The sequence below is a fragment of the Elephas maximus genome, chromosome 10 (assembly GCF_024166365.1).
Source record: "Elephas maximus indicus isolate mEleMax1 chromosome 10, mEleMax1 primary haplotype, whole genome shotgun sequence".
Taxonomy (NCBI): Eukaryota; Metazoa; Chordata; class Mammalia; order Proboscidea; family Elephantidae; genus Elephas; species Elephas maximus.
The window spans coordinates 105,373,745-105,388,328 of record NC_064828.1 but is presented as its reverse complement, the minus strand read 5'-3'; the positions used below and the strand labels follow the sequence as shown (position 1 = coordinate 105,388,328).

At 35.0% G+C, this 14,584-nt stretch overlaps 1 protein-coding gene across 5 annotated transcripts in view; it reads left to right on the top strand.

Annotated features, from left to right (window-relative positions):
- Positions 1 to 14,584, top strand: part of TC2N (tandem C2 domains, nuclear) — a 47,715-nt gene that overhangs the window by 24,777 nt on the left and 8,354 nt on the right. For all 5 annotated transcript variants that reach the window (XM_049897972.1, XM_049897971.1, XM_049897969.1 and 2 more), the window contains 6 exons: positions 5,169 to 5,336; positions 6,400 to 6,491; positions 8,707 to 8,782; positions 9,416 to 9,516; positions 9,905 to 10,021; positions 12,402 to 12,593. In XM_049897972.1, coding sequence (XP_049753929.1) covers positions 5,169 to 5,336; positions 6,400 to 6,491; positions 8,707 to 8,782; positions 9,416 to 9,516; positions 9,905 to 10,021; positions 12,402 to 12,593 — 746 coding nt within the window. The remainder of the gene's footprint in view (positions 1 to 5,168; positions 5,337 to 6,399; positions 6,492 to 8,706; positions 8,783 to 9,415; positions 9,517 to 9,904; positions 10,022 to 12,401; positions 12,594 to 14,584) is intronic.

Sequence of the window (14,584 nt, the reverse complement as noted above, 5' to 3'; positions counted from 1 at the left end):
TGTAGGGTTCCCAAGGCTGTAATCTTTACAAGAGCAGACTGCCACATCTTTCTCCCATAAAATTTATATAAATGTATGTAAAATTTTACCTTTTGCTCTTTCTGTAAATGAACATTTTTTAATTTTGTGCAGAATTTTTAAAAATTTTGTTGGTGTTGAGAATATACACAGCAAAACACCAGTTCCACCATTTCCACAAGTGCAATTCAGTGACGTTGCTTACATTCTTCCAGTTATGCAACTCTCCTTCTCTGAATTGTTCCTCCTCCGTTAACATAAACTCAGTGCCCCTAAGGTTTCTATCTAATCTTTTGCGTTGCTGCTGAACTCTACCAAGCATGATATCCTTTTCCAGGACTGGCCCCTCCTGATAACATGTCCAAAGCACATGAGACAAAGTCTTGCCACCCTGGCTTCTAAGGAGCATTCTAGCTGTACATCTTCCAAGACAGATTTGTTCATTCTTCTGGCAATCCATGGTATATTCAGTATTCTTCACCAACACCATAATTCAAAGGCGTCAGTTATTCTTCAGCCTTCTTACTCATTGCCCAGCTTTTGCATGCATATCAGGTGATTTAAAATAGCATGGCTTGGGTCAGGAACACCTTAATCCTCAAAGTGACATCTTTCCTTTTTAACACTATAAAGAAGTCTTCTGCAGCAGATTTGCCAATGCAATACGTCATTTGATTTCTTACTGCTGCTTCCATGGGTGTTGATTGTGAATCCAAGTAAAATGAAATCATTGACAACTTCAAAATTTTCTCCTTTACAAGATGTTGCTTATTGATCCAGTCGTGAGGATTTTTGCTTTCCTTATGCTGAGATGTACAGCATACATACTAAGGCTGTAATCTTTGATCTTCATCAGGACGTGCTTCAAGTCCTCTTCACTTTCTGCAAGCTAGGTTGTGTCATCTGCATAATGCAGGTTGTTAATGAGTCTTCCTCCAATCCTGATGCTGCATTCTGCTTTGTGTGGTCCAGCTTCTCGAATTATTTGCTCAGCACACAGATTGAATAAGTGTGGTGAAAGGAGACAACCGTGATGCACGTCTATCCTGACTTTAAACCACGCAGTATCCCCTTGTTCTTTTAGAACTACTGCCTCTTAGTCTATGTTAGGTTCTGCATGAGCACAATTAAGTGTTCTGGAATTCCCATTCTTTGTAATATTATTCATTATTTTTTATGATCCACACAAATGCCTTTGCATAGCCAGTAAAACACAGGTAAATATCTTTGTGTTATTCTCTGCTTTCAGCCAAGATTCATCTGACATCAGCAATGATATCCTTTGTTCCACGTCCTTTTCTGAGCCTGGCTTGAATTTCTGACAGTTCTCTGTCAATGGACTGCTGCAACCATTTTTTCATTATCTTCAGCAAAATTTTACTTGCATGTGATATTAATAATATTGTTTGACAATTTCAGCATTTTGTTGGATCATATTTCTTTGCAATATAGGTACACATATGGATTTTTTCCAGTCTGTTGGCCAGGTAGCTGTCTTCCAAATTTCTTGGCATAGACGAGTGAGTGCTTCCAGCATTGTATCCATTTATGGAAACATCTCAATTGGTATTCCATTATTTCCTGGAGCTTTGTATTTCACCAATGGCTGCATTGCAGCTTGGACTTCCTCCTTTAGTACCTTCAGGTCTTGATCATATGCTACCCCCTGAAATGGTTGAACAGTGACAAATTGTTTTTGTTCCATAGTTTGCCCATAGAATCTTTCAGTATTGCAACCTGAAGCTTGAATGTTTTCCTCAGTTCTTTCAGCTTGAGAAATGCCAAGTGTTTCTTCTGTTCTGGTTTTCTATCTCCAGGCCTTTGCACATTTCATTATAATACTTTACTTTGTCTTCTTGATCCACCCTTTGCAATCTTCTGTTCACTTCTTCATCATTTCTTCCTTTTGCTTTAGCTACTCTATTCTGTGTTCAAGAGCAACTTTCACAGTTTCTTCAGATGTCTATTTTGGCCTTTTTCTTTCTTTCCTGTCTTTTTAATTGCCTTTTGCATGTATGATATCCTCGATATCATCCCACAACTTGTCTGGTCTTCAGTCATTAGTCTTCAATGCATCAAATCTGTTCTTGAGGTGTTCTCTAAATTCAGGTGGAATATACTCAAGGTTGTACTTTGGCTCTCGTGAACTTGTTCTAATTTTCTTCAGCTTCAACTTGAACTTTCACTTGAGCAATGCATTCTGTGTTCCAGAGTCGGACACTGGCCTTGTTCTGACTGATGATACTGAGCTTCTCCATCGTGTCTTTCCACAGATGTAGTTGATTCGATTCCTGTGTATTCCATCTGGCGAGGTCCATGTGTATAGTCGATGTTAAGTTGTTGAAAAAAGATAATGTCCAAAGAATAGGTCATCGGTCTTGCAAAATTCTGTCATATGACCTCTGGCATTATTTCTATTACCAAAGATCCTTCCTTTTTGTTTCCAGTTTTTACATTCCAATCACCAATAATTACTCATCTGTCAGTTTGTCGTAATATGTTGGCTTGCTTGTTCCTGTGATGCTGGAAGCTATGCCACCAGTATTTCAAATACCAGCAGCATCACCCATGCTGGACAGGTTTCAGTGGAGCTTCTAGACTAAGACAGACAAGGAAGAAGGACCTGGCAATCTTATTTCTTAAAAAACTGGCCAATGAAAACCTTACAAATAGTGATGGAACCTTGTCTGACATAGTGCTGGAAGATGAGCCCCTCGGCTAGGAAGGCACTCAAAATACAACTGGGGAAGAGCTGCCACCTCAAAGTGAGTTGGCCTTAATGTAGATGGAGTAAAGTTTTTGAGACCTCCATCTGTTGATGTGGCACAACTCAAAATGAGAAGAAACAGCTGCAAACATCCGTTAATAATCAGAATGTGGAATGTGCAAAGTATGAATCTAGGAAAATTGGAAGTTGTCTAAAATGAAACACATAAAAATGGATACCCTAGGCATTAGTGAGCTGGAATGGACTGACTGACATTGGCCATTCTGAGTCAGACAGTCATGTGGTCTACTCTGCCGGGATGACACATTGAAGAGGGACAGTGTCACGTTCATTGTCAAAAGCATTTCAAGATCCGTCCTGAAGTATAAGACTGTCAGTGATAGGATAGGATGATATCCACATGCATACAAGAAAGACCAGTTCATACAGCAATTATTCACGTTTATGCACCAACCACTAATGTTAAAGATGAAGAAATTGAAGCTGTTTACAAACTTGTGCAGTTCTGAAATTGATCAAACATGCAGTCAGCATGCTGGGCCATATGGTATAAGTATCTTCAGGTTTAGTAAAAATTGCTACTCTTTTTTACAGTGATTTCTAGATTTACATTCCTGCCAGCAGAGTTCATGTTGCCCTACTTTTTTTTTTTTTAACCAGTGCTTGATATTTTCAGCCATTTTAATTTTAACCATTCCTATGAGTGTACAGTAAGTTCCTGGGTTACAGACTTCTGACTTACGGACAACTTGTACCTGCCATTTAATGTAATGTAAGTTTGCCCTCACTTTGAAACGACTGAACCAGCCCTTACTTACAACAAATTCTTTATCATAATCACCTTCACTTTCTGCACATGCAGCTTTGAAATCATTGAAAAGGCTTGAAGCCTTTTCTTGCACTAAAAAACCAAACCTGTTGCTATCAAGTCAGTTCCAACTCATAGCGACCCTATAGGGCAGAGTAGAACTGCCCCATAGTTTCCATGGAGCACCTGCTGGATTCAAACTGCTGACCTTTGGGTTAACAGCCATAGTGTTTAACCACGACACCACCAGGGTTTCCTTTCTTGCACTGAAGTAAGGCTAAATAAGAATCGTATGCACCTGTTCTGACTTATCTACAAATTCTTAAAGACATACTTTAGGAATGGATCTTGTTCATAACCCCAGGACTACCTGTATAAAAATAGTGATATCTTATTGGGGTTTTGACTTGCATTTTCCTCATGAGTAATGACATTGAGCACCAGGTCATGTTTATTGGCTATTTGGATAGCCTTTCTTCTGAAGTGCTTAAGTCTTTTGCCTATGTATATTTTTTGGCTGGTGCCTTTTTCTGCTGATTTGTGAGAGTTCTTTATATATTCTGGCTGCGAGCCGTTTGTCAATGCTGTTTCTTACAAATACCTTTTCCCACTCTGTGGATTACTCTTTCACTCTCTTAAATAGTGTCTTTTCAGAAAATGGAAATTGTAAATTTTATTGTAGTTAGTGCTTTCTGTGGCCCACTTAAGAAGCATTTCCCTGTCTAAGGTTGTGAAAACATTTTTGTAAGTTAACTTAAACATAGAAGCTTTATTGGTTTGCCTTTAACATTTAATATTTAATTTAGATCTAAAATCTACATTTTTTTTTAAGAATACGTAAGGTCTACTGAAAGTTTTTTTTTTAATATCAATATAAAATTGTCCTACTGTCTTTTATTGAAGACTATCCTTTCTCCACTGCTGTGCAGTGACACCTTTGTTGTAAATGAAGTGTTCATAAATATGTGATTTTTCTCTCTTGGTCTGTTTTTCTATCATTGTGCCAGTATTCTGTGGCTCTATAATAAGTCTCAACGTCCAGTAGAGCAAATCTTTCCATCTTGCTCTTCTTAAAGATTTTTGTTGTTGTTGTTGTTGTTCTTGGTTCTTTGCATTTCCGTGTAAGTATTCTATTCATCTTTTTGGTTCTTTGACTTCTAACTTAAGTGCACTGTGCTCAGAGAACACAGTATGGTTTTAATCATTTCAGATTTATTGAGACTTGCTCTGTGGATCTCTGCATGTGGTCAAGCTTTATAAATGTACTGTGTCTGCTTGCAAAGAGTGTATCTCTTTATTTAAAAGATGTCTTTTATGTAAGTAGAAAAATAAAAGTAAAACTAAATCACAAAGGGTGGAGTAGTCTATGGGGCAAAGAAAAATATCTAAAACTTACCAGACTGTTTTGAGAGCAGGGTTCATGGCTGATCCCAGGCATAATACTTGGCACAGTTAGAGCTCAATAAATGTGTGTCGATTTTTTAGATGCCAAAGGTATGTGATTTTGTAGCACTGGAGACCAAAAGTTGTTTTATTTGCCTTGGGCGCACCAGCACTTGGTTAATAATGCCAAGAAAAGGATGTTGTAAAGTATAAGAAACACTTGCCTTTCAGGCTCTGCCAGAGCATCTTTTGGAGATCGAAAGGTAGAACTTTCCAGTTCATCCCAGCAGGGAGCCAGCTATGACGTATACAACCCGTTCTATATGTATCGACACATGTCACCTGATCTGTGTCGACGCTTTCCTCCTCACTCAGAAGCAGTAAGACTGTACGGATCGGGTATGAACATTTTTTTGTGCTTTTCCTCTTTGTGTTTCTCTTTAAGAAATTTAGAAATCAAGTTAAATATAAGCTCCTGGAAGAAAATATTCTTATTACTGAAAGCATTTTTTAAAAAAGAGAAAAACAGGCTTTAGAAGTGATGTGATAAACATCATGACTTCTCTGTGATGTTATATCTAATATAAAATTGAAAGATTAATGGATTTTTATTTTGGTAGTTCCAAATCCCATTTTAGTCTTTGAAAGAAGTTTTGTTTCCAGATTATTTTGTATACATTTTTATGTCATCTATTCAGTCATTAATTCTATAACGGATATTTACTAGATTTTTTCTTTTCTTCTGTAGTCAATGAAAATAATGAATTTAGAAACCCAGGATGTGATTAGAAATGTAAGCAAAGAAAATGAAAATGTCTAAATGAGCATACAACTTTTTTAGTTTCAACGTTTGAGGCTATCAATACCTTGCACATATCTGATTTACAAGATTTTCACTGTTTTCCTATTATGGGATATACATAGCTATCTAAAACACTGAATTAGGGTGAGTTCTTAAAGAAGAAATATTTATTTAGGGCCTGCCTGTGCTCAGTACTGTGCTAGGGTCACAGTTAGTATACAGAGTCCCATTCTTCAAAAAGCTTACAATTTAGGAGGGAAACTAGAAATATAGGCATGCATGGGGTTAGTATTGATTTATGTCATAAGTACTCTTTAAATAGTAGTTGAATTGCATTTAGCATGGAGAATTACATGCTTTTAAGTTATTCTCCTGGAATGAAGAATTGGGGAAGGGAAACAAAAAAGAATATATCTTGTTCTTTGATATTTGATGTGGCTGTGACAATGTGTTGTTTGATTTGTATTGGTTTCTGTCTCAAACCAAAGTAAAATAATTGAAAAAAAAAATCCATCGAAAAGCTGTACCTCTTAAATAGATTTGTTCATAATATCCCTGGTGTATACCTATAGCAAATGTATTCGTTCATAGTAATTAAGTAGAATTCCAGCACTTTTTTCTTTGCTATAAAATTAGTAATTTTCTCATGTCACTTTGTAGTTTCTGATTTAAGGACCCATAAACTTCCTGGTTCCCCTGGGCTAAGCAAATCTATGTTTGATCTTACAAGTTCATCCTGGCGATTCATCCAGGTAAATTCTATATATTTAATTATATGAAATAATTTATTTTCAAGTGAAAATTTCAGAAATGTGTGATTTATACTAGGAACATGTCGAATACCTTTTGTAGCTGTATCTATTTTAATGTCTGAGTAATAAACACTTTTGGTTATTCCCATATGAATGGTTTTAGGGTGCTCTGAGTTGACTACTAAAAGCATTAATTTTTTTGTTTATTTTTTGTGAACTTTATATCTCTCAGTTGGTATGCATGCACTTAGGGAAGCTTGAGGCAGAGGAATTTAAAATTGTGTAGTTAAAACTCTTACTGTTTTAACTTCCCTTATTGAACATAACTACCTCATTATTTTCATTGAGATATAAGGACTTCAATTACTCATTAATATTAGCACAGTGTCCTCCCACTTTTAAAATAGACAGGGTTTTTTATATTTAAAAAAAATTTCTTTTTCGATGCAAGTAATCTGACCCAAGCCAAGGCGTTTTCAATCTTCTGACATGCATGCCTAAGCTGGGCAATGAATAAGGAAGATGGAAGAAGAACTGATGCCTTTGAATTATGGTGTTGGCAAAGAATATTGAATATACCATGGACTGCCAAAAGAACAAATAGGTTTGGCTTGGAAAAAGTACAGCCAGAATGCTCCTTAGAAGTGAGGATGACGAGACTTCGTCTCACATACTTTGGACGTGCTATCAGGAGGGATCAGTCCCTGGAGAAGGACATCACACTTGGTAAAGTCAAGGGGCAGGGAAAAAGGGAAGGACCCTCCATGAGATGGATTGACACAGTGGCTGCAATAATGGGCTTAAGCATAACAACAATTGTGAGGATGGCGCAGGACCAGGCAGCGTTTCGTTCTGTTGTACGTAGGGTTGCTATGAGTTGGAAGTGACTCGATGGCCCCATCAACAATAACAATCTGTCATTATTTTAAAAATAGAAAACAGAGATAAACAAAAGAAAAAAATGACCTATATTCTTATAACTAAGAGAAAAAGCACTTTCAACATATTGTTGTATACACTTGTGGGCTTTTTTCAATATATATGTATATATACTTATATTTTATATAAATGAAAATGTATTCTAAGTAAAGAAATCATCCCTAATTGAGTTAATTTTTTAGGATTTAATTTTTTATAGTACCAGTTCTTAAACGTACCTCAGTCATTTGGTGAGCTTGTCAAAGTTCAGATTGCCAGGCCTTAGCTCTAGACTTTCTGGTTCAGTAGCTCTATAGTAGGCCTGAGAGTTTGCATTTCTAACGAGTTCCCAGCTGCTGCTGCTGCTGCTGACCTAAAGGGGCCACACGCTGAGAACTGCTGCTTTACAGGTTTTTAGGTGAAGGGGCACTTCCAAATATATTCTGTTTTCATCAGTACTTTCAAGTGTGAGGAGCCCTGGTGGCACAGTGGTTATTAAGAGCTCGGCTGCTAACCAGAAGGTTGGCAGTTCGAATCTACCATCTGCTCCTTGGAAACCCTATGAGGCAGTTCTACTCTGTCCTTTAGGGTAGGTGTGAGTCGGAATAGAGGGCATCAGGTTTGGTTTCAAGTATGACACTTAAGCAGTAATCTCTTTTTGCTCTCTACAAAACCAAACCAAAAACAGCCAAGTCTTTCACATATATTATCTAGTAAGATATTTAAGACTTTCCTGATAAAGCACACACACACACCAAGCTTTTTTCCCCTTTCCCCTCTAAAAGTGGGAAATTCTGACTGGTAACACTGTCAAAATGGTTAGCATGCGCTTTGATACTAGGGCAGGTGTTGTTGTTAGGTGCTGTAGAGTTGGTTCCGACCCCTAGCAACCCTATGTACAACAGGACAAAATACTGCTCAGTCCTCTGCCATCCTCACAATCTTTGCTATGCCTGAGCCCATCGTTGTAGCTACTGTGTCAATCCATCTTGTTGAGGGTCTTCTTTTTGCTGACCTTCCTCTTTACCAAGCATGATGTCCCTCTCCAGAGACTGGTGTCCCCTGATAATATGTCGAAAGTATGTGAGACAAAGTCTCACTATTCTCGCTTCTAAGGAACATTCTGGCAGTTCTTCTTCCAGAACAGATTTGTTCGTTCTTCTGGCATTTCATGGTATATTCAATATTCTTCACCAGCACCATAACTCAAAGCTTTCATTAGGATCGGTATAGGGGATAAGCATTAGAATCCTTAAAGTTTGATATGCAGTCTCTGACTAAATAATTTTATTTGTAGAGACATGATTCATTGTCCAGTGTACCCAGTAGTTCTTCTTCAAGGAAAAATTCTCAGGGGAGTAACAGAAGCCTGGGTAAGGAATAAACCACTCTATCTTTTCTGCTTAAGGAACTTATTTCCACCTAGCAATTTATTGTAGTATATGTCAGGTGAAAAAGACTCCAGGTGATAAGATACATGTTGGCAGTGTTAGCGGCATGTAGATACTCAGATCATGTGGTTCTTTTCTCAGTGTTTAGGCATGAATGCATCTTTTAAAAAATGGTGAGGAAGTTAGATATCTTTTGTTTGTTTGCTTTAAAGTATATCAGTGAAAGACTTTACAGAAGCATACAGTATTAAGGTGTTATAAATGTTATTTGGAAAGGTTTTTCTTAGTTTGAATTTAAATCCCTCATACTGAAATTAGAGCCAGGATTAAATTGTCAAACCTCATGGTATCTTATTAAATGGCAACTTTAAGAAATAGTAGTGTTTTTCGGGAATGTGTGGCTAATTGCCTTCATGAACAATCAATGTCACTAAATTATACATGTAGAAACTGTTAAATTGGTATATGTTTTGCTGTATGTATTTCTCAGCAACAAAATAAAATTTTTTTAAAAAGTAGGATTTTTCAGTTGTGCTTTTAAAACTGGACTGTATCAAATCTTACTGGGTTAGGGTTGTGTGACGTTGCAAACATCTTTTTCCTTTTACAATTCAGATACAATTACTCTATCAGGAGATGAAAGAGAGTTTGGGAGATTGGATGTGAAAGTGTTTTATAATTCTGCAGTGGAGCAGGTCTGGATCACAGTTTTACAGGTAAATCAGTATCAATTAATACTGACTTTTCTTATAAAACTGACTAAACATTATAAGCATCTGTTGTTACTCTCTTATGGAGAATGGGCTAATACTTTCTTGGATTTTAGAGTCGTATAGTATTTTGCAGGAAATAATACCTAATAAAGCATCAAAAGAAAATAAACCTGCATGTATAATGAAAGTATGGGTGATTTTACTGCAAAGGGAAATTGATGTCTGTAATACTGCATTTCACATAATTTTAGTGTGGATGAAGCAAGAGGCCTCAGTAGACAAAAGTTTACTTTTATCATTTTTATCTAGTCATTAACTCAAGAAATGTGTCAAATATTTATATTGTCAGAGTTTTTTCTAAAGTTCAAACTGTATTTTTAATTTTTTTTAGTGCAAAGACTTAAGTTGGCCCTCCAGTTATGGAGACACTCCTACCATTTCTATAAAAGGAATATTAACTTTGCCCAAGCCAGTGCATTTCAAGTCCTCAGCTAAAGAAGCCTCCAGTGTAAGTGGCTGATGTTTGTGTTTGAATTTCTTTTTCTGTTTTTCTCATGTTTGTCGCTCTTATTCATGTAAAATAATTGTAACAAGAAAGTTTTATTTTGGGGAAACCACAAATTATGTACCCTGTTCTCTTAAAGGCAATTTTGAGTCTCAAAAAACTTGATATTTCAGTGTCAAATATTAAGATGCATTTAAAAAGAAAATCTTAATCACTAAACTGTATAGAAGATAGTCTCTAAGAAAACTATCATTTTTCTTGTATGAAAGGAAAATAAATATCTATATTTTTATCCCTTCTACCCTCCCACTTTTGCTTTGAGCAATATTTGCTTGATTACAATTAATTTCTTTTGAATACTTCCAAACTAGAAGACTTATAATCCTGAGTTTGGTTTTATAAATTCCAGATTTTGCATTAATTTAATAAAGCATATGTGTTAAACACATGTTCATTTTGTCTTTTGATGTAGGTTTGAATGGTTAGCGTTTTCCATGTAAATCAAAAGGTGTCAGCTACAAGAATATATTGTTTAAAAATAAAATGATTCAAATGACTAATAAACATGAGAAAGTATTCTAGTGATCATAGATATACAAATTTAAATTACATATTTTTCTTTTCCTTTCTTCCTTCCCTCATTCCTTTCTCTGTTTTTTATTTTTTATTACTATTATTTTGCTTACTACAATTGGGGAGAATTTTCTAAGTACTCTAGAACATAAAATTTTCTGTAAATTATTTTGACAATATCAAAACCTTAAAATATTTATACTTCTTGACATAGTAATTTTACTTGGACTCTGTCCCATGGAAATAATCTGAAATGCAGACAAAATATATATAAACATATTCTTTGCAGTGTTGTTCATAGTGGAAAGTTAGGAGTAATCTAAATGCTCATGAAGGGGATGGTTGAGAAAAATCGTAATATACTTATGTGATGGAATATTAGGCAGTCATGAAAAAAATGATGTTTAGGAAGAGTTTTCAAGGACATGGAAAATGTTCTTAATAAGTTAAAAAGTCAATCACAATTGTGTATATATATTACAGTCTCACTTTGTGAAAACATGTATTGTAAGAAGCCTAGAAGGAAATAAATCTTAACTCTGATTATAATCCTGCCACTCATCAATGAATGCTTTCTGAATTTTCTTAAACAGCTTCACTTTTTGATTTTCAAATAAAACTAAGATAACTAGGAAAAAACGTTCTCATATTAGAACTTTTATGGAATCTTTTATTTTTAAAATTTGTGATTCTGTATCAAGTTATTTGCTTTGTCTTTGGGAGACTCCAACTGTGGGAAAATGCAGAGAATACAGAGTAAACCAGCACACTTGCTTCATTTGTAAGCTCAGTGCATCTGAGTTTAAAAATTCAGCATTTTAAGTATATTTATCGGTGTGATCCCATGGTTTGAGACTCTGAAAGTAAAAGATAGCTCAAGTGGTTGTGAGGCATTCAGAAACACAATTCTGATTGTACAGACATAAGCAATTACAATAAAAGTGAAAATTAGGGCACGCACTATTCAAAATACTGATGTTAGTTGCCCAGATATCTTGCCAATAAGCTTCTTTTCAAAAAAGATGTACCATAGATAGAGGAAGGAAGTATATTACAAAGAATTGTCTCGTGTTAAGATGATAGCACATAGTAAGCCGACACTTTAAAATATTAAAAGTTTTTTTTTTTTTTAACAAAAAGAACATTTGAAAATATTCATAGCATGAAAAACACTGACTTGCTGCCTGAAGTGGATATTTATTAGAGAAGGTAGAATGTTAAACTCTTTTATTTTGCTTTTCGATCGGTTATCATAGTGGAAAAGGTGGAACTAACATCTACAAAAAAGAGAAGTTTCGAAGCCTGACATAGACCGAGGAAACGTTAGACAAAGAGTAGCTCTTTTACAGAAATAATTCAGTTCTATTAATGTGAACCAGTTAGATTTTGGTTAGTGAGTGAGTTTGCATATGAGATTCTTGAACCACTCTTACTAACTGTGGGAGAATTGTGGTAAATAGGAAACCAAAGATGGGAAAACAACCTCTGATTTTCAAGAAGCGAGAGTAGATTTTGAAAGCCATATTCTGGTGAGCTTAGTATTGATCTTGGCCTGAATTTGTGAATAAGTAATTAAAAGGGTGATTTGTGAAATTAAGAAACACAGTATCCAGGATTAATTCTAGGAAAGTAAGTCATGGCCATTCTTATTTTCATTTACATTAAAAATATTTCTTGTTGTAAAACAAATATACCCTTCCTAGATTATAAAAAAAACACCCAGTGCATTTTTTGAATTTTGTATTGGCATATCAGCTTATAAATTTTTTTAAATTTATCATGTTTTCTTGAAAAAAAAATTTTTTTTTAGGCTATTGAATTTATGGAAACTTTTGTATTTACTATTAAACTCCAAAGTCTACAAACGGTGAGGCTTGTGTTTAAGATTCAAACTCAGACTCCGAGGAAGAAAACCATTGGCGAATGCTCACTGTCACTCAGAACTCTTAACACCCAGGAAATGGATTATTCTTTGGATATAACACCACCTTCAAAAATTTCTGTAAGTGATAGTATTATGTAATGTTAAAAGTATTTCATTGTTTTTCAATCAGGAAATGAAGGAAGAGCTCCATTCCACACTTATTTTGTAACGGGTTTTTGTTTATTTGTTGGAGGATAACTTGTACATTGTAGAATAAATATTAAAGGATCAGGAAGGTTTTCTAGAAGCAATAATGATAAGGATAATAAAAATTTCATTGTTTATTTTTTAGAATAATTGAGTAAAAGATTAACAGAGCTCTTTCCCTTTCTCTGTGGGAAAATAACCTTTGGTTTACTTTTGTCTACCACATTAGTTTCATATGTCAGGGAAAATATCCCTGAGTATGAATAATTTGAAATTATTAATTGAGTAAATTTTTTTTTTTTTTTTTAGTTTTCTTTAGTAGCTGATAGCTTGGGAAAAACAAGAATCAGAGATGCCAAACCCAGTTAGAAATTGGTCTGAAACAGATTTAAAAGTTATTTTAATCATAAGTAAGTTATATAAAAAAAAACCTGCTCATAAATTGAATAGAATGGAATTTCTTACATATGCCATTTTTTGTAAAAACATCATTATCCGTATAGTGCTGACTGATTTTTGAGACCTGATACTTGCTTCTGCTAACTTCTGTTAAATTGTTTAGAAATCCCTAAGAATTTAATTATAGTTTCTATGTCATGATAACACTTATACAAACTAGTCATAAGCTTATAAGTCAAAACCTATATGTCGTTTTATCATTTTATATTTCTATAGGATTTGTATTCTCTCTGCTTACAAAATATCTGAGGTGATTTGAAGTGGTTTTCAGCCTGGCTATGTGTTAGAATCACTTTGGGAGTTTTTAAAAAATGCCCACCCCTAAACCAATTAAATCAAGGTGTTTTGGGGTGGGGCACAGACATTCTGTATTTTTCAAAAACTTACCAGATGATTCTGTGTAGCCTGGATGGAGAGACACTAATTGGAGAGGAAATTAGGGATTAAAAAATAAAAAGAACAGAAGATTACTATAATTGATTTAGAAGAGTTGAACTTTCTTGACAGTTCCTGTCTATTATTATCTGTCTCCATCCCCAATGTGTTCTTTATGGTATTTATTGCAACATGATTAGTTACTTGCTTAAAAAAAAAACTAGGCTCTAAGCTTTCACCTGTTTTCTTCATATTTGCCAAGCCTTGTATTTGTAAGGGCCTGATATATTCTTGACATTGAATAGGTATCAAGGAAGAAAGGATAAATGAAAGCGTGCCAGATTAGATTGCTGTTATTTGCTGTTAAAAGATAGCAAATTTGTTCTGTAACTGTGACAGGAGTTTGTCACTTGTATATTTGGAAACTAGCTTAGTAGACAGTAATCTGCAACCTTAATTTACAGAAGGCACAAATGTGCCATTCAAATAGATAATTCATATATTCAAACTTTAAATACCAAAAGAATGTATCAGAAGATAGCTCAGTGAAGATATTTTCTGGGGACCTGAGACATTAGAATCTTGTCTGCCTTAAAAAAAAAAAAAAATTTTTTTTTTTTAATCTAAATGAATGATTATGGCCAAGTTTCTACTAAAATATATTTCACGTATTAGAGGTCTCATAAACGTTTGTGTATCTGCTTTATGCCAAGGGCCAAGGACACAAAGATCAAGGGCAGAAGAGTGTTTGGTTTATAAATGTTTCGTATTAGCTAAGGCAAGATTACCCATTGCAGTTGAGTCAATTCCAACTCATAAGCCCAGTGCCGTCGAGTCGATTCCGACTCATAGCGACCCTATAGGACAGAGTAGAACTGCCCCATAGAGTTTCCAAGGAGCACCTGGCAGATTTGAACTGCTGACCCTTTGGTTAACAGTCATAGAACTTAACCACTACGCCACCAGCAAAGGCTTTATGTTTACATAACTACTGAATCAGTTCATTTGAGAAGAGTTACTAATTCATTTTCATTCTGATTAAAAGCAAGAGCAATAGTTTCATTTACTTATTAGAATTTAGCATTAGT